This window comes from Orcinus orca, chromosome 1 (assembly GCF_937001465.1).
Source record: "Orcinus orca chromosome 1, mOrcOrc1.1, whole genome shotgun sequence".
In the NCBI taxonomy this organism is placed as follows: Eukaryota; Metazoa; Chordata; class Mammalia; order Artiodactyla; family Delphinidae; genus Orcinus; species Orcinus orca.
In genome coordinates, this window is record NC_064559.1 from 46433720 (window position 1) to 46455043 (window position 21324).

Sequence of the window (21324 nt, forward strand, 5' to 3'; positions counted from 1 at the left end):
AATCTCTGACTGACGAAAAGACAGCTTGTGGTGATATCAAAAATCCATCTCACTAGGTTTAGTGTTCAATTAAAAGCCATCTTCAGAAAAATCTTAACTATGTTCACAAAGCAGCATATTCTTACCTTAGCTAATGAGTCTATAATAAGGTACAATCCAAGCCTCTGTCACATCTTCTTCTGTGATACACTGGTCAAGTACTGGATGGATGGCTCTTCATTCATAACTAAAGAGACATTTTTTAGCAAAGGGATCTGGATTGGTCTAGTGAGGCTAGGTCAGAAGACCCTAGGATCCTATACCATTATTCAGGAAATTCTGAAAAATGCCAGCCATCATGTGTCCCAAGAGTTTTATCACAACACTCGCAGTTTCCTCAAATCCAGCACTTATTTTTGTTATTGGGCCTTGGCTACTGTTATGGGCTGAACTGTGTTCCCCCAAAATTCATATGTCAAAGCCCTAATCCCCAGTACCTCAGAATGTGACCATATTTGGAGATGCCTATAAAGAGGTGATTAAGTTAAAATGAGGCCATCAGGATGAGCCCTAATCCAACCTGACTGTCCTTATAAGAGGTGTCCTTATAAGAGGAACTCTGATACACAGAGACACCAGGGATGCATGTGCACAAAAGGATGTTTATACGAAGAGGCAGCAAGAGGGCAGCCATCTGCAAGCCAAGGAGAGAGGCCTCAGAGGAAGCTAACCCAGCCAGCACATTGATCTTGGACTTCAGCCTCCAGAACTGTGAGAAAGCAAATTTCAGTTGTTTATGCCACCCAAGTCTGTGGTATTTCCTTATGGCAACCCTAGCAAATGAATACAACTGACATTCCTAAATACTGAGGGCTCAGCTTTGAGGAGCCATGGACCTCAAGGTTAGAAGCAAGATGGACCACTTCCCATAACGTGAGACCGCTGTAGAATTCATTGAGTAGTTAGCTGCCAAGTAACTACTTTGCTTTGCTTCATAGCATTATGCTTCTTGCTAAAAGATAACCTTACTACTCGAGGTGGTGCTGCTGGAAGCCAGTTCCAGGCGTAGTACTAACAATGTACTCAAAGGGGACAGAAGTATGAAAAACCAACTCATTTCTCTTCTACTTAGTGTTGAGGCCCCTATTGGGCTCAACGATGTTTTCACAATTTAGATCTTCATAACTAGGTCTTCAGTGAGTCCTATGCCCACTATATGCCAGCTAAATCTGCATAATACTCAATCACAGTTCCTCCTAATATTTTATGAATGTTATTTCCTAGATGATTAATCATACCTCACTACCAGGTACCTACTATCTTTCCATTGTAACATGGCAAATAAGACCTCTCTAGATCACAAGGAAGGGGCAGAGCCAAGATATGAGCTCATAGTGAAAGAAACAGAAGACTGAGTTATCTTGTGCTCCCACCATTTAGTGCTGTAAGATCTCAATATATCCAGCTGGGGCTGAGACACAATTTTATTACTGCCTTATTATAAGCACACCTCACTATATATAGACATTGATAATAGATCAAAAACATTAGAGAAATGTTCTATTTAGAATAAATCTGAGGAAAAAAATTTGAAAATAAAATACCACTTTTGTAATACAAATACATTGAACTAATCAACACTGAAAGAGCTTTTAAAATGCATTAGACTTTTTATAAAAAGAAGGCAAACCAAATCAGGAGATACCACCTCACACCCATTAGGATGGTTATTTTTAAAAACACAGACAATAACAGGTACTGATGAGGATGTGGAGAAAATGGAAGCCTAGTGCACTGTTGGTGAGAATGTAAGATGGTACAACTGCTATGGAAAACAGTATGTGGTTCCTCAAAAAAATTAAAAAATAGAATTACCACATAATCCAGCAGTTCAACTTCTGGGTATGTACCCAAAAGAACTGAAAGCAAGGACTCAAAGAGATATCGGTACATCTTTGTTCCCAGCAGCGTTACTCATAATAGCCAAGGAGTAGAAGCAACTTAAGTGTCCACCAACAGATGAATGGATAAACAAAATGTGGCATATATGTGGAACATTACTGAGCTTTAAAAAGGAAATTCTGGCTACAACAGGTTATAACATGGATGAACTTTGAAAACATTGTATTAAGTGAAATAAGCCTGTTACAAAAGGACAAATGCTGTATGATTCCATTTATAAGAGGGCAAATCCTAGCAGAAAGGCCTTTTTGAGGAACCAGAAGACTTTAGAATTATTACAGTGAAGGGGTCAAGAATAACTTCATGTACTGTTATTACAAAATCACTGTCTTTGCTGTAACTCTGATGTTTATTATAAATGGTTTTATCTTTTCATATATTGATATTATCTAAGAAATATTTACACTGACTTGACTGTTTTCTCAAGGAAATCTGGAACACAGTCTCTTCCCCTGGCCTCATGACCTCCCGCAGTTTCACAACATCCTTCTGCCGCCCCCGCTCGGCCTACTGATGTTTAACGTCTGCCCCCACACTCTCATGAAACTGCCACCAACAAATTCACCAACGACTTCTATGTTGCTCAATCTAACAGACAGCCTTTTTTTTTTTTTGGCCTCTCAGTAGTAACAAGACACTGTTAAAGATTCCTTCTTTTTTGGAACTCCTTCCTTCCTTGATTTTTTTTTTAACTTGGCCAAACCACGAGACTGGCAGGATCTTAGTTCCCCGACCGGGGATGGAACCCAGGCCCCAGTAGTGGAAGTGCCAAGTCCTAACCACTGGACCGCCAGGGAATTTCCAGATATTTGTGTTGCCAGTCTCTGGAACTTTTCAGTCTATCTTTCTGCTAAATCAACTTCAGTCTGCTTTTACAGATCTGTAATAATAAATTGGGCTAATCCACCCTTGCTACATAGGCATGACCAATTTAAAAAGGCACGAGCACTCCAGCACTGTTCAAACAAGAACGTTTTGGATCTTTTCATCCTGTTTCCTCCCTTGTCCTTTGTTCTCTACTAATTTCCAATGTGTTCCAGGCTTCTTTCTTATGCGTTTTTACCTCCAATTTCTAGCATCACATTTGCCCCTTGGGCTTAAGGATAGTTTCACATATCTTCATTACCCCCCTGGTACTACCTAAGATACCATGTGCACTCTTCCTCTAAAATAAATAACCATTGTTTTCCTTTCTCTTCTCAATCGTAGAAATACTGTTTCCAATCCAATTACGCATCGTAAATTCTAAGGCATTTCTGAAATACATATCTAATCCATTACAAAGTAAAAAATGTAAGCAAATGACACATTTTAAAATGCATGAAAACAAAAAATTTACCCATTTTTTTTTTCTATGAATAACCCACTGTGTTGGTACATGGATGCTAACTTAATCTTGACCTAGTCTGACCATTCCACAGGATGGAACTTTTTATTCCAGCTTTAAGACAGGTCTTAACCGCTCTTCCAAATTGCGTGGGGCTGACTGTCAGCAATATCACCCAGATACAGTTTTCTTTCATGCTTTTGTTACCCCAGTTGTTTCATTTGTTAACATCTGTCTCTTGAGACAAGATCATCTACCAATGGAAACCTTTTTTGGGATATTCATTTCAACCAAGGTAACTGGACTCATTCTCCTCCCAGAAAAATGAAAGGTAGAAAAGACAAATTTGGAAAAACAAAGAAGGAAAATTTCCTTCTAAGGCAAAGATATTTTGTATTTTTTTGATCAGTCATTTAATATTCTTTTAAATTAAACTTAGAAGTTTTCTAAAGTTCTATGAAACCAACTAAAAAATACCTCTGGAATATAACTAACATTAAAGTAATTTTTTCAGTCAGAAAGTTTAGTGTATTTAAAAAGTGAGCCCTCTAGAATCAGACCAATTTCAATAAGTCATTCTGCCAAGTATAAACTGTGTGACCTTGGGGAATGATATAATGCCTGTGATCCTACTTCCCCATGTGTAAAACGGGTGTGATAGTGAAAGCCTGCCCCCCACAGGCTTAAAAAACCCTTCCTGAAAAAAAAAAAAAAAAAAAAAAAAAAAAAAAACCCTTCCTGAAACCATGCCCCATAGGTTTAATAGAAACTGGTGACTAACAGAAGTTCTTGAGCTTGTCTTACAGAAGAGCAGATAAGGGAACAGCTTGTTAAAAACCCCTCTGCTCATAAGACAACAAAACTGGCTGAAACTGTGTGGAACCAATGGGGCCAATCAGAGTCTGCGCAGAAGAGACTTGTTTGTCCAGGGGATGACCTTTCCACGTCAGAGGGTCAAAAACTCTATCTTCAGAGCATGCTAACGCTGCCATTTTCTGAACATGCATCCCATGAAGAAGCACGTAATTCAGATACGGCTGAGCAAAGCAGCAGTTACCGCACCTTTTTCCTACCTCCAGTCACCTTCCCCTGCACTTCTGACCACCCTATACGCTTTGCCCATAAATATCCCAAGCCCCCCAGCCTTCAGGGAGGTGGATCTGAAATCTGTTCTCCCGTCTCCTCACTTGGCTGTCTCGTAAATAAATTCTTTCTCTGTTGCAAACCTTGACATCTCAGCATTTGGCTCGTTATGAGAAAGGCAAATGAGCCTGGTTCGGTAACAATAGCATCTCTTGAGAGGGTTATTGTGTGAATTAAATAAGATCACATAGGTAAAGAGCTTTACCTATGTACAGTGACTAGGACATACTAACTACTTAACAAATGTTACTTATTTATTCATTTATTACTATTATCAAATAGTACTGGGTTCAAAGCAACATGCAAGATATCTCGGGAATACCAAGGATATAAGATATTGATCCTGCCTCATGGAGTTCACAATTTAGGAGCAGAGATAAAATGTCTGCAAATAATTATAATGGGAGGCAACATGTGCTAAGAACCTTAAGGGTTCAATACAAACAAACTGTAAAGTCTGTTTGTAGTAGGTGGCTTCTGAACTGGGATTGGACAAATGGATAAAACTTTGAAAAATACATGTAGATTAAGAGGTCACTCCAAGCTCTAAGAAGATATTGTGTCAAGGTTCAGAATTAAGAAAACATAAGGCCTGCCTTGAAAACCACAAAAAAATTAATTTGGCTTAACTACAAAGTAGTCTAGAGGACTATAAGACTAAAAAGGTATGTTAGGACCAAGCAGTCAAAAGCCTTGTCTGACAAATTGGAAAGGCTGTCTTTGAACGAGAGCGGAATAAGAGAAAATAAATGTTTCTGAACAAAGGAAAGAAATGAAACCATAAAATATGATTTAAGGAGTTTAAGGAACTGTCAAAGGAGCCTAAAGGCAAGGAGACCTATTAGAAGATTATCACAATAGTCCAGGCATTAAGGAGTTAATGCTGGAACCAGAAGTTCTGTTAACAGTAGGAAAAAAGGGCACTAATATGGAAAAGTAGTAAAGGGATTATCAACAGGATCAGTTATGGAATACACAGTAATCTAAGGTAATGCTGGATCTGAACAAGAACAGTATAAGAATGATCCTATAGTTAGTCCACACAGAGAGTATGGTTTCCAAAGAGAGTAAACCTCCGCAATTTAGAACTAAGGCAAAAAAAAATTTTTTTTCTGAAATATAAATCAGTAAGAATAATAACAACAAAACAACAGCAATAGTAATAATTTATATACTATTTGTCAGGTACTGTTCTAAATTGTCCTAACTCCTTTACATATAGTAATTCACTTCCTCATTAATCCTGTGAGAGGATACTTTTACTTCTCCATTTTTGAGAAAATGGAGGACAAAGGTTTTAAGTAACTTGCTCCAGGTCAAAATCCTAGGAAGTAATAGAGCAGTGATATGAACCCAGGGAAGATGGCTTTAGGACCACTTTCCTACCCAGTATACAAAGTGCCTCTAGATATGTAACACATGAGATTAATACCAACCCTAAGAGATGGTGTGCAAACATGCTGCTGATAGACCTTAGTAATCAGCCAATTCTAATCAGTCATCAAGATAGCACCTTAGGGAAATAGGAATGTAATTTAAGCAATGTAAATAACACTGAAATCTGACCAGTTGTGTTTTGACATTTTCAGATAACTATTAGTTGACACAATTGACAAAAAGTAGTCGTTTGCACAGAGCTTAGAAAAGGGAATTAAAGAAAAAGAATATCCCTGTGTAGGGGAAAGGCTGACTATTTGGCAAATAAAATTCCAGAGAAGAAAAGAGATTACTTTAGCTTGAGGTCAACATCCCCAGCAGTCAGCAAGAAAACTTGGTAGTAATCTAGTTTGCAGCGTAAACTTTCCTCTAGGAGTCACTTAATTTATAAATATTTCAGTTCAGCTGGCAGTTACTGATTTCAATGTAAATAAATAAATGGGCATTCTGATATATCAGCTTGCTTCTAAATTTGGTTACTGTTGAGTCTGGTAAGTTTTCAGTAAACTGGTAAAATAAAATTCCTAAACTTACAAATTTGAGGATGAACTCTTCCAAAACTATGAAATCATGGTGTTAAGATCCAGGTGACCAGGCAGTTTCTTTCTCTTTATTTCTGTACTAATTGATTACTCAGTATACATTAACTACTGGGTGAGGTGGGGCTATATCAAAAACCAAAACAAAGAGTTCTTGTCCTTATAGAGCTTACAGGCTAGTCTCACTTTAAAACAGGTAGCATAAGCAAAAGTATAGACAAGAAAGAGTCTACACTAATTAATTTTGATTGTCCTTGAAGATAATGAGCTAACTGAGGTAAACGACATGGAAAGAAGAATTTTCACTCACTGTATATTCTTTTTCACCTAATGAATTATTTTTAAGCAATGTGAAGGCATTATATATTTTTAATGATTAAATAAAATTATTAAAAATTGGTAAAAATAATTAATGAATCAGAAAATAAATTTGAAGAATTATTCAGAATACAGCACAGAGGGATAAAAGAGATGGAAAAAAGGAGTCAAGAGATACGGCTGACAGAATGAGGAGAGTCAGCAATAGGAATTCCAAAACAAGAGAATTACAGAGAATGAGGGGGAGAATAATTGAAGAGATAATAATTGAGAATTTCCAGAGTTAAAGATATGAGTCTTCAGATTGAAGAAAACACACCACATCTCAAGAAAGATAAATAAAACAAAACCTACACTAGACATCTTGTGATAAAATTACCAAACATAAACGTTACAGAAGAAAATCTTGAAAGCATTCCAGGGTGGGACGGGGGTGGGAGGAGAGACAGATTACCAGCTAAGAAAAAAGTAGTATGCTGACAGCTGACTACTCATTTCCAGGAAGATATAAGATAATGAAATTACATCTTCAAAGTGTCTAGGGAGGGACTTCCCTGGTGGTCCAATGGCTAAGACTCCACATTCCCAATGCAGGGGGCCCGGGTTCGATCCCTGGTCAGGGAACTAGACCCTGCATGCCACAACTAAAATGATCCCGTGTGCCACAACTAAGACCCGGCATAGCCAAATAAATAAATAAATATTTTTTTAAAAGTGCCTAGGGAAAATAACTGTCAACCTACAATCTACACAGTTAAGTATCAATCAAGAATGAAAGCAAAATAACACTTTCAGTCAGAAAGGCAATGTCATTACAGGCAATAGAGCTTCCACCTGTTATTTTGGGACAATCTTGGAAACCAGCCTTCAGTCTATGAGGAAGCCCAGGCTACATGGAGATGCTACATGTTTGTGTTCTAGCCGACAGCCAGCACCAGTCAGCCTTTGAGATGACTCCAGACACCATCTGACCACAACCACACAAGAGTAGTTCTCAAGTGAGAACTACCCACATGTGTCCAGTCAAGCCCTGGAACCATTAGAGAAAATAAATAATTGACCGCTATTGTTTTAAGCTAGTAAGTTCTGGGATTTAGCAATAGGTGACCCAGAACATGAGGACTGAGGTAAGGGAAAAAACCATCAACTACATAAACTGCAAAGTATGAAATTTCTTTTGCAGCTAATCTTTTGATTGGTTCAGCACGAGGAATTGTTGAACTCCTTTTGTCTATTTTTTTTCCTTTTGCTTAGTCATATATTCATTAGCCTTTTAGTGAAGGTTCCTTCTATAAAGTCCTATGGTATCTTAGTTGAACTAAGAGAGAATATTTTCCATATCTCAGCATGAGAAGAGAAATTAGTACCTCTGTTGGTGGTAGACAGATATGATCGTGGCAGCAGGAGCCAACCCCTGAGCCCAGGTAAGACATAGACCTGAGATGGAGTGTAGAAATCCATAAGGAGTAGGTGTATAAACAATGGCCCCTTCCTACATCAGTCATTCTGTCACAGAGGTATCTAAGTTGAAGAACTGGCAGTTAAATTTCTGAACATGGAGTTCTATTTTAAGCGACTTTTCAATGGAAAGTTGAAAACACATAGGTATGAAAAATGCATTGGCTCAGGTTATAATAAAATTTCTGTACCTTCTTTGAAAATTTACACATTTATGAAAGAAAATTAATTCCTGATTAAAGGTTCTGAAAATAAGTTGGATTTTCTTTGTTTTGTTTGAGAACAGATGGTTGCTTGTACATTAGGTCCTAAGCCTATATATGTAAAGGAAGCATAACAATTACACCTTAACTGAATGGAACACTAGACTGGAGAATGTTTCTACTTCTATACTCAAAATATTTTATAGGATCACATCCACTTCTTGTAATTGTTTACAACTATTTCCAAGCAATCTAGAGAAACTGTTGACTTTTTAAAAATAAGTACAGTAATCATGTAATATTGTGCTCCTATGGTACAGAGGGCACCAAGATACAGAAAATTTCAAAATTCATTAAAAACCCTCCTCTTTTTTGCCCCTCCAGATATTACCACTTTCTCCCCTTTGCTCTTCCAGTCCTTCCAATAGCACTGAAATTAAGTTTGTATATTAAATTTTGTTTGAAATACCTGGAGTGGCTTCTGTTTTCCTGACTCAGCAATGACTGAAACAGTACTTGTTAACAGAAGTTATTTGGTTTAATTGTGGAGAAACCACTACCACTTCCCTTGATTCTTGGATCTACATTCTGACTAAGGGAGAAACAGCATCATATACAGCATTATCTAGGACAGCACCCTAACTTCATAGGTTACAGCTGGTATGGAAAATAAGTCTTTTACAGTGTTTTACCAAGCCAGTTCCTTAGATTAGTATATGATAAAGCCAGCGAATTCCATGTAACCATAGTTGTACTTCTTTTGCTATAAAATTAGTTTTTTAGCTGTACGGGTTATCAAGACAGTAACCAACAAATCCCTTAAATCGACAGATGGAGTTGCTGATAGAAGCACTGCAGTAAGAGAAGTTAATTCCATATTTAAAAGAGGTGTCTATTCCAGTGAGGACAAATCACTGCCCCCTTCATGATGGAAGGGGTCTGAATCACTGCCACTAGTGGCTTGATGGTACCCTAGGGAATGGTGCCTTATAGACTGCTTAGCATTTGCCTCAGCTGTTGGCAGTTTGGGCTCTCAGCAGTGGTAGCATCCGGAGCAGCCTTCTAAGGGGAAGTCCCACGTTTGAGCTCATGTTATCCAGGCTGCTATTTATTGTCCCTTTGCATATGAGATCACTGACCAAACACTGGGGTGGCTAGGGGAAGAGGGTGACTGACATCCACAGGACAGCTGATCTTGTCCATTTGACTACTGAGAGTCTCCACTGCAGTGGGTAGTCTTTGATGAGTATTCACATGGGACACATGTGCCCATTACAAGATGCCCATCCACACATCTCTCCTCTAGACTTCCTGTCACCAATCCTCAAATTCTGTTTTTTCCAAGTTTCCAAACAAACCAGTAGTCACTGCTTATTAATCAAGGTAGATCTGTTTCCCTGATCATTTCTCCAACTACAGTGAAATTTTAGGTCCCCGGAGATTAGTATTAACTCAGAGTCAGTATCTAGTAACCCCCCAAAAGGTCTGAGTATTTCACTTTTTCTAGGATAGAGTCACCCTAGTAAGTGGATACAAATCCTTTTAAAGAAGACTGATACATTCTTTATACTACCTTACACTCCAATGCTGTACAAAAGTACTCACACTTTTTCATCTACGTTCTCAAGTTTAAATAAAATCTGCATAAATTACTATCTTTAATATAAAAATATACTTTTGATGATTTTACTTATTTGTCTTAGCTCAACAATCAAGTTGGGGAAAATATATAGCTATGTGCTGTCAAAACATAATCTATCTTAATGTTAGCAAAAATGAAACATTAATTGGAAAATCTACAACTTACAGTTCCAGTTACATTATTACTAATGGGTAAGTATATGTTGATTCTTGAAGGTTTATTATGCCTTATTGACAAGGATTGGACCATCAAAATGTAACATAATTCCAGGGGTTTCTGATGTATAATAAATGTTTACTGAGTTATCTTCTAGGGAGAAAACATTGTCCTGAGTTGGACTCAACCTTTTATATTACTAGAAACAGCCTTGAGAACATTGATTGCATCACTTCTCACTATGGGCAGATGGTTGGTCTACTACAGTGTTAAAAGTTCTTTAGAGGCACAAGAAGATATTTCTCAAAATAGATGAGGCTAATCTTAGAGTCTAGGGTACACTCTAATGTTAAACCTTTTGTACAACTACTCTGTAAGAAGGAATTAGAACTGATCATCTGGCTTTATCCATGTATTTATTATATACTTATTATTTAAGTTAAAATTATTATGATAGAGCCCTTGTTGAGCACCTTTGATCCCCCCACCCCATTTCATTTATTTTACTGATGTCTAACCCCACTGATTTAGTCAGTCATTCATCCCATCTGCTTCTCTGAAAAATGTAGTGTTTGGTAGTTTTAGAATTTCTTAGGGTGACTTAATAGCAGGGATAGCAGGGAATTTTAGTTAAATTATCAGATCAATAAATCATTAGGCAGAAATAATCAGCTAAAAAAGAAAAATTTTCAAGTATTGATTTTAAATAAAAACAACTTATAAACAAAGTAAAATATTTGTTATCTTCAAGAAGTAATCTTCATTTATATTTGATTCTGGTGTGATCAAGAAGTTTATGATGGGAAATATTTAACTCCATCACCAAAACTGGATTTTACTGACTAAAAAGAACACCAACACTTAGAAATGCTTTAGGGGTAGCAGGAATAACTGGCATCAGAACGCAGATATTTAGGATGAAAATAAAGGTCCTCACAACGCTGACATTTAGGATAAAAATAAACGTCCTTATTTCCTATTCTTGAATTACAAATGCTAGGAAGCATAGATAAGAGCTTCAAATGTATAAAATGAAATCTAGTTATTCTAAAACGTAAGTCATGTGTGATATATTACCTTCAGTAGCATTAAAGAGGAATGTTAAAAAAATATCAGCTGTGTTGGATAATTCAGTCAGATTAATATGTGGATGCCTAATATTTTGTCAGCTAATTTAATATAAATTTTATTATGTATTACATACATTTGATATAAATGTTACGTTAAAGCTGTGTTTATCAAACTGCAATATAGATACCATAAAAAGCTTTTATTGTCTATATTTTATATACATTATATGTCTTATATAAGAAACACCTGCTTATATTCCTTAAGTCTCAATCACTTCCATTACATCTCATCTATCCTTCTACTAACCCTAATTTAGATAGTTGATATAGAGAGATCAGAATTAAGCAATTAAGGATAACATGGGACCACAAGAGCCATTTGGGCAAATTACTGGAGGCTCCATCATCTGTTCTAGACACAAATACCTTTTTTATCTCCTCAATCTCTTTGTTCCAGTCTTTCTTCTTCCTCTACCATTGTGGAGCACAGGCTCCGGACGCGCAGGCTCAGCGGCCATGGCTCGTGGGCCCAGCCACTCAGTGGCATGTGGGATCTTCCCAGACCGGGGCATGAACCCGTGTCCCCTGCATCGGCAGGCGGACTCCCAACCACTGCGCCACCAGGGAAGCCCCCTCCTGATTTTCTAATTCTTCACCCTTTCATAGCTTGCGCTTCTCTCTTCTGTATCTTTTTTGGAACCTCTATATTACCTATTGATCTAATGTCATAATGTAGTACTATTAGCAGCATTCAGCCCTACAAGAAGTTGTCCTCCACCAGATAGACTATAAAAGACTCATTCAACCATTCAACACACCTCCCCTGCTTTTTTTTTTTTTTAACCATCTGCTATGCGTCATACAGGTATAAATCTAGGTATAGAAAAGTAAAATGAAGAAAAGTAAGCAAAGTTCCTGCCCTAAAAGTGGTCAAAGTCTTAGGGAGCTGATTATGAAATAAATTATGAAAAAGGTCTAAAATGATGGCATGGAGGGTGAAGCAACTAAACCTTTTCATTTTAAAATAAAAGGTTGTATTATTTTTTCTTACTCAACATAGTGACTGATATACAGGACATGGGGTATATGAAAAATCTGATAAAGAGATGCAGTGATATCTGTGGAAACCCTAATGGGGGAGGGAAGGTGAAGTCTAATTATCTAAGGGTAGAAAGGCCAAGCCTCAAAGAAAGTAGGTCAGACCTAAACATGGATAAACCTCTCTAACCTAGACAAGGAAAATTTTTTATCAACGGCGGAACATCTTGCACATTGCAATGAGTCAAGATGCTAAAAAGCCACTAATTTTAACATCTTTATTTTCTACATCTTTCATAAAAACTTTTGTTTCAACAATTAACTTCATCTATAAAACAGCCTAAAGAGTGTTATCTTTGTGTCAACCAAAGGATGACCTTCCCTAAATAACCTTTCTAAAATCTCAAGAGGTCAGCTATCAAAACATACAATATTAAGTTAATATTCGCTCAAATGCGAACTCCACACTCTTTGAAGCTACTAATTCATTAGTAGATATAAAAAACTGCTGTGATTGTAGGATTCCTTTTCCCAGGAATTATGTATGGTTATACCAGTATATGTTTCATTCTTATGTTAAAATGGGGTAAGAGAGTAATAGGGAAATTCTTTCTTGTGAGACTTAATAAGAATTTATATATGTAAATAACACACACACATGTAAAAATCCCCAGTTTCGTGATTATAATTGTTTTGTTTTAGAAAACCAGCTCTATAAGGTATTTCAAACCAAAGCCACAGAAATGTAACAGAGGTTACAAAGGTTTTGAAGATTACTAAAAGCATCTGAAGATGACAAAAATTAATCATCTTCCTTTCCTAAATTCAAGCATAAGTCTCATTTTGCAAAATCATGTACTATGATCACAAATGAATGTCCACTCAGAATATGACTGTGTCCAAGGCACCATTTAGCACTCAGTCTATATTTAAAAATAATCAAACCAAATATGACAGCTAGAGAAAAAAATCATCTAAGCTTAAGAGATAAAAATTAATTAAACTTGAGATATCCCCTCATATAAAAAAAGCTCCCTCCCCCCAAAAATGTGCCAAGTTATTGATAACTCCCCCATAAGATTCAAAATATGAAATTGAGAAAACATTATTTTAACCACTTCATCCAAGGCTACTTGAGCTGGAAATCTAGAGTTCATGAAATTGACACAGAAATACAAAGTTTTACATATTAAACCAAGTGATAAAATGAATATACACACTTAAGCATGGTCTAGTTATAGTTTTGGATTCAAATGCTACAATTTGCGTTTTTTTTCTTTTTAATAATTTCAATCTTATTTTATAAAGGTGAAACACACAAACATGATTATAAAACGTAGGCAGACTGCAATTTCCTACCCTCACTCTTCCCCTTTCCTCTCCTCTGCTTCTAAACCAGGCAGCTCATCATCTACTTCACAGACGCAAAAACATACATTCATGGTTGTTGTGAGTATTATCTTTCAGGTTGAAGCTGCACACATTTATAGTATGCCTCAGATTTGGATTACATGACCTGTTTAGTTAACTTTGTAGATATGTCAATCTAAGCACAAGACATTTAATGTTTTTTGATTAATGTACAAGTATTCTTAGTTTTAGAATTTGCCATAGGACTCTCCGATTAATTTTTCACTCCAAATGAAGCTTTATAATCTTTATATACTAAACAAAAGGTTTTTGTGATCTTGAGAGTAACTTGGTCAATCTAGACGTAAGTTCACTGAAGTATAATATGAGACTAGATTGTACTGCCCTAAAAAATAAATCTTAAAGCACTTTTGTTTACATGGAAAGAGTACTGACTAGTTCACTAGTGTTTAGATAAGAAAACCATTAACAAAAGTGTTCAAATTAATCCTGTATATGTATAAAAGGAAAGATAAGAGAGAAGCAATCTCTAAACCAATAGCAAATAAGTTCACTCTCCTACCCAAGAAGAAAGTGTGCAGAAAGTATAGAAATCAGCAATATTCCAATCCCATTTTCAACTTTTACCAAATTAGGTATTCTGTTCCTAATTGTATAACTGTGTGAACAAACAACTGTTACATCAATATTTTCAATCTTAACTTATGGCAATCATGTTTAGACCCCTATTAAAATTGAAATAACACACTTTTAAACATTTCAAATTTAACATATCAGCTTTAAAGAGAAAATAAAGACTAACGCTTGTAAATATGTTACAGTTTAAAAAGTATCTTCGTACACATCATGTGAAGAAGAGATGAGTATTCTCACTTACTAAGGAAAGAAACTGTAGCTTAGAGAGGGTAGATGACATGCCTGAAGTCAGCTACAATGGGAAAGATCTGAACTAGAAGCCCAAACTCTTAGTTCAACAAACACATTTTCATTCACTTCTTTAACTGAAGGACCCAGTTAACAGGTCATCTATTATTGATTCCTAATGTAACACTATAAATCATCTGCTATAATAAAAAGAAATAGAGTTGACATATATTCACTGAGCATGCATCTCAAAACTAAATGAAACTATTTCATTTTAGTAAGCGTCCAAAATACTAATGAATTTGTAGTCACTACAAATTTGAGTGTATTTTTCAACGTTTAAAAATCCACTCATAGTTAGCCAACCTCCAATTTTTTAACTGAACTTACTTTAACATGACTGTTTTTTTTTTGCGGTACGCGGGCCTCTCACTGTTGTGGCCTCTCCCGTCATACAGGTATAAATCTAGGTATAGAACCACTGTGCCACCAGGGAAGCCCCAACATGACTGTTTTTTAAAGGATTTTAAGACCACATATTCACTTGACAAAACAATATATATTAATTTTTACTATATTTTTTTCAAATGTCCACTGTTTGAAGGTTTAAAAAAAACTTGCAATTTTAGTAGTTTCCCTTGATTAATGAATGCTTAAACGGGCAACCTTTTTAATCATAATGCCCTCTGCTGGTAACTCAAGAGGTTCTACTATATTTATTACAGGAGGTTGGATTAATTTCTTTAACTGTGGTCCCCCACCAACTGCATATAAATCTCTTGGAAAGCCTGTTAAAAATACAACTTCCCTCCTCTACAAAACACCTACAGATACTGTGATTTCAGTAAATCTGGGATAAGATCTAGAACTCTTATCTTCCCCAACAAATAAACAGAGAATCGCTGGTTTGGTTAGTTATACCAATACCCGACTTTCAAAGCACAGTAACTTTATGAAAAGCTCTGGGAAGGCATTATTATGCCTCTTTTATAGATGAAGACTGAGGCTCAAGACAATTTACTCCAGGTCACATTATAAAAAGTAGCAGAACAACTAACATTTTCTTATTCCTGGAGGTATGTACACTTACAGGAAAGATTAACAAAACTGAATCAGCCTTAAAATTCAAGTATTTACTTCCTTAGATACAGTTCATGAAAGCAGTACATGCTATACTTTCTCAACCATGACTCCACATGAGACTCACCAGGGGAGTTTATAAAAATGCATACACCCAGGTCCCACCCCCAGAGAATCAGATTGAATAGGTTTAAGGCAACACCCAGCCATTGTTCTCTCTTTTTTTTTTTTAAGCTCCCAGATGATTAGAATTGGCCACCAGGGCTGAGCACCACTTAGGCCCATGGTGCTCAGCCTTTAGCCTGCACAGAATCACCTGGAGGACACAGACTGCAAGGCCCTACCCTGAGTTTCTGATTCAGGAGGTCTGGTAGAGTTTGAGAATTTGCATTTTTAACAAGTTCCAGGTGGTGATGATGATGCTAGTTCTGTGCCCACACTCTGAGAACACCTGGTTAAGCATAATGGCTAGTGGTTCTCAACACTGCCTACACATTAGAATCACCTGGAGAAATTTTTAAAATCCTGACAGCTAGGCACACCCTCAGACCAATTCCATCAGAATCTCTGGGGTGGGGTCGAGGGAACAATATGTTTAAAGCTTCTAAAATTAAGAAGCTTTCTCTACAGCAAAGTCTATAAAAGCTATTAATGGATGTAAAGTGATTTTCTGAGTGGGTAATATAATATGCAATATTTCTGAAGTTTTTGGACCAGAAACACTTCTGTCAAGGCACATAATTGACAGCTCTGGATGTGTGAAATACTAGCATACAGGATAAAGTGGAAACTGCTTTATGCAGCCTATAAGTCATTCCCCTCCAACCTCGATCCAGTCTCATCTTTTCCCAGACTCTCCCTGGCTCCACTGCCTGTAATCCTATTAAAATATCAATAACTCTTTATTGCAATTATCTGTTTCAATGTGACTGCACTATTTCTACAAGCTCATTGGAGTCAGAGTTTGCATCTCATTTATCTTTGATTCCCCAGAGCTAGCATGATGCCAAGCACAGGCAGTGCTCAATAAACATTTGTTGAGTAATTGAATTCAGACTAATATCCCTACTTTCTGTAGAAAAGGTAATGTGTCAAGCATGGCTTTTATGCAATGTAGCATGCGCAACAGCTTTTACATAGCTAACATCAGAACTGAATTATTTCTTCTTCATAGAGCTACTCTTGTTTAATATTGCCTTAAATAAAAAAAGACACTACATGCACTTAGAGATGATACTTAACTTGTCTTGGGATCTGTTACATCTTCAATTCATTAGTAACTTAAGAGTGGCAAAAAGCTTTGGTAATTTTTTATTCTAAGAATCGTATTAGCCAAGTGATCCAAAAAGAGGTACAAATGCTCTGCGCATTAACAACGAGATGAAGTTTCCAAAAACCCGTAAAGAGAAATGAAAACAAAACCAAAAGCTGCTATTGTTTCAAAAATCCAAGTTTTTAAAACTTGGACATGCTAAAATCAAATCAGTTTTGATTTTGTTTTTTTAATTTATAAAGAACAGTATTCTTCTGTCAGCAAGCTGCATGCTAATTCAGGTCAAGCAACTTTGGTATATAAAGAAAAAAATTGCAAGATTAAGTTTAGTATTCTTCTTCAGTGCCACAAAAGAAAACATCTGACTTCACACTACACAGGTGGTATGGTCCATTCTATACCCTTCTGGAACTATGTTTTCTATATACATCACAAATATTTAAAATAATCACGTATGTATTAAGTCTCAAAGCATCATAAAACTAGGTTGCTTCTCAAACTTTTTCAGTTTGTGGTACTGTGAGACTGGATTGGATGAAATCAATCATGTTTACAAACATTAACATATATTTGTTTTTAAAGGGCAGTGATAATTACCTTAACACATATTTTTCATTCAACAAGTAACTACTGAGTGCCCATTATGTGTCAGGCACTGTTCTTGTAGCTATAGTTATGCAATAAAGAAAATAAAGTTCCTTATGAAGCTTATAATCTGGTCTATTTTTTCCTAGAAAGGAAAAAAGTGGAAACATTCGTGTGGTCCAAATTAGAAACAGGGATTCTTTGCAAGGGAGGGAAAGAAGTTAAATCTAAAAGCCATTAGTTTATAAAACTTGCTGGAAGACTCCCAGCAACTCTGAAAAAGCTGATAAACCTAAAAGAAAGATGAAAGTAATAAACTTTAAAATTAGTATTTACCTCTGAATTCCTTCAAGAATAACCTTAACAGCTTCCATTAACTTTTGAAGATATACAAATGCTTCTTCAAATGATGCTATTTTTGAAGACATCAGAGCTGAATTTGAGCCCAATCTTTGAAACACATCCATGCTAAAATAGAGAAAAAAATGCTCGTAGGTACACATGCATATTTAGTGTAATTCAAGTATTTCGATTTCTAGTGTATAAAATTAGGTAATATTTAAAACTCCTCTCTCATAATGCTAATCTATTTAAATTAGAAATAAAAGACTAACTTGTGAATGTCCAGGCTACCATTCATGCAAAAGATATGGATCAACAACTATACAGGTCTAATCTAAAGTAATACTGTAAAAGCTATGTGAATAATGTTTCACTCTAAGAGACCATAAGAGATGGAAGGGAAGTAATAATATCAATTTATATTCAAGTCAGTACGTAAGTACTGACAGTACTCCTGTACATAAGGATGAAGAAAAAAATCAGACATCAGATTTAGAGTTTGCTGAAACTGGATGTTATAAGTGTTCATACATTTTACTCTGGTAATTCCAATTTTAGAAATCTATCACATATTAATAATTATTCATAACTGGGTAACAATTAGTAATCACCTAAATGTTCAACAATAAAAAAAGTGTTAATAAATAGTAAATTAGCCACCTGATGAAAGACCAAACAACTATTAAAATGATGCTTATGCCATCTATGAAACAGAAAAATTAAGGTATACAAAATGTACTCAAATAATAACAACCATATAAAAAATCAAAACATATACTGTATGGGCTGAACAGTGTCCCCCCAAAATTCATGTTCACCCACAACCTCAGAATGTGGCCTTATTTAAAATAGGATCTTTGTAATTAATTAAGTTAAAATGAGGTCATTCTGGATTAGGGTGGGCACTACCCTATGTGAAGACAAAGGCAGAGAGTGGGATGATATATCTACAAATACTGCTGGCAGCTACTAGAAGCTAGGAGACAGTCATGGAATAGATTCTCCCTCAGAACCTCCTAAAAGAACCAACTCTGCAGACACCTGGATTTCAGATTTTCTAGCCTCCAGAACTGAGTGAATAGATTTGTTATTTTATTTTATTTTTCAATATTTTTTATTGAAGTATAGTTGATTTACAATGTGTTAATTTCTGCTGTACAGCAGTGATTCAGTTATACATATATGTACATTCTTTTTTTATACTCTTTTCCATTATGGTTTATCATAGGATATTGAATATAGATCTCTGTGCTATATCACAGGACTCTGTTGTTTATCCATTCTATATATAAAAGCTTACATCTGCTAACCCCAACCTCTTTAAGGTTGTGCATAGGTGCTCTAATAATAGTTTTATAAAAATTTTTTTTTATTTTATAAAAATTGTGCATAGGGCCTACCAGATCTTCACATGAGCATCTCTATGTGAAAGGCTCAAACATGAATATGTTGAGAAGTTCTACAGTGACTCTGGTACACAACAAGGCATGGGAAACAATAAAGTAGGCTTTAACAACTATATACTGATAAAATAATATAAGCAATTTCCACTTACTGAAGTACTATAATGTAAGTCTATTATCCAGAAATTACCAAGAACTCTGTAACATCCAACACAAATTGTATGTATATTATAGGTCAGTTCTAAGGTACATAAAGTACTCAAATGTTTTCTAAATGAAAGGAACAGTAAAATATCTTAGATATTGTTTTAAACTACTTTATTTTTAAAGTGATCATTTCTGGCATATACAACTTTCTGCTAACAAAAATATCTGATAAGCCACAACATTAAAAATACATTAAGACTGGACAAAACAAACAAAACCTTTGCTTTATATGAAAATACAAAATTTTAAATGTTTTCTTTACCTCACATGTCAGATATCGTTATTTCTTTAGGATAACAGACTATATATTTGTTTGAAAAAGATTTTTAATTGTTGTCAAGGACTAAAAATGGGTCCCAAATCTATGACTGATTGAGAATAGATGTTTAAGTGGAGTGCTAATACTACTTTGCTGCTCTTATAGACAACTAGAACAGATAAATGATCTTAATCCAAAACAACAAACTGGGCCCTCGAGACAAAATCATACCACAAAGCACGTAGTAAGATTAACATATTAATTATATAAAGACTATAGGCTTGGGGAAAAGTATGGAAGGGAGCATCGGCCTACTTTAAAACCAGTTGTTTTCAACAATTTTTTAAGTTACTCTAGCAGCAGCCTATTTAAAGACTACTCACAAATGGTCTCTATCTTTTCATTTTACCAAGACCATAATACTTCATGTGTATGAAATAAAAGTATTTATCCGTTTTAAGTAAAAGTATTTATCTTCCTTTTAAAAAAATTTTACATGAATTTTCCCTTATCCAGACTGATGTTTTCTTTACATTATTTTAAATCTGATTAAGGCTTTGTATCCTGCTAATTCGTTTAGCTAATCTTGGTGACTATTCATTGGTTTTGACATATATAGGCAATGATTCTCATCAAGGTTTCACATCTGAATCACCTGGAGAGAAGCACTAGTTCAGCTTCACTTAAGTCCTACTGAATCAGCACTTCTTAGAACCTAGGCATATACATTTTTTAAACTCTCCAGATAATTGTGATGCGCACCCCTAGTTAAGCATCACTGTTTCTAAGGGTACAAATTTGACAAAAGGCCCCCTTAAGATAATCTAGTACAAACTATATTGTTAAACCCACAACCCAAACACTATTTAATGAATAAGAGTAATGATGGAAAACCCTAAAACTCAAAAATTCTTGGAAATTTAGTACCTGTTTTGATATATTGTAATCCAAACATTCTCTAGGATAGACCAGATCTCTTGATGCCTGTTGGGTTGGGGAAGATGAGAACCTGAGGAAATGGTGATTTCTTGGTTATTAGATTTCATCAAAGAATTATCTTCTTGCCTTTTACCCGCTGTATTTTTTGAAGGATTTTGCTTAAGTTTTGCCTTGACCTGGGGAAATAAGAATTACATAATATGCAGCTAATCCTTCACTAGTAAGTGAGAGAAAAAGAATGCTAATTGTTGCTTACAAATGTTCTAGCTTTCTGGGAATTGCTGATTATTCTTTGTCCTTGATTATGTATAGAATATTCCCAGAATAGCATCAGAGCTAAAAAAAAATTTCCTTTTCCATTTATATCAAACAATATTTCCAATCTATTTATTACAGAGTATAGAAGTAGAATTCTACTTGTAAGGGATGAAGAAATAAGTGAGCAAAGAAATGGAAACAACTGTTATAGACTGCTCTTTTAAGAAGTTTGGTAGTTGATGGAAGGAGATGGTACAGTAAATAGCATGACCAATTAAAAGTATTTAAGAATAGATCTGAGCATATTTTTAAGCAGGGTAAAAGAGTGATACTACTGGTTCAAGTGATTTTTTAAAAAAATCACCTTGGGGGAAAATATTAACTTAGGTGAAAAATATATCTGATAGAATGGAAAAAAATTTTAACTATGATTTTAACTTGGGTTTTTTGACTTGGCACTACTATAACTTC

At 35.6% G+C, this 21324-nt stretch overlaps 1 protein-coding gene across 6 annotated transcripts in view; it reads right to left on the reverse strand.

Moving 5' to 3' along the window:
* Positions 1 to 21324, reverse strand: part of SWT1 (SWT1 RNA endoribonuclease homolog) — a 96444-nt gene that overhangs the window by 31908 nt on the left and 43212 nt on the right. For all 6 annotated transcript variants that reach the window (XM_033437976.2, XM_004275230.4, XM_033437978.2 and 3 more), the window contains 2 exons: positions 20584 to 20771; positions 17782 to 17913 (listed from right to left, as the gene is read on the reverse strand). In XM_033437976.2, the coding sequence (XP_033293867.1) occupies positions 17782 to 17913; positions 20584 to 20771 (320 nt within the window). The remainder of the gene's footprint in view (positions 1 to 17781; positions 17914 to 20583; positions 20772 to 21324) is intronic.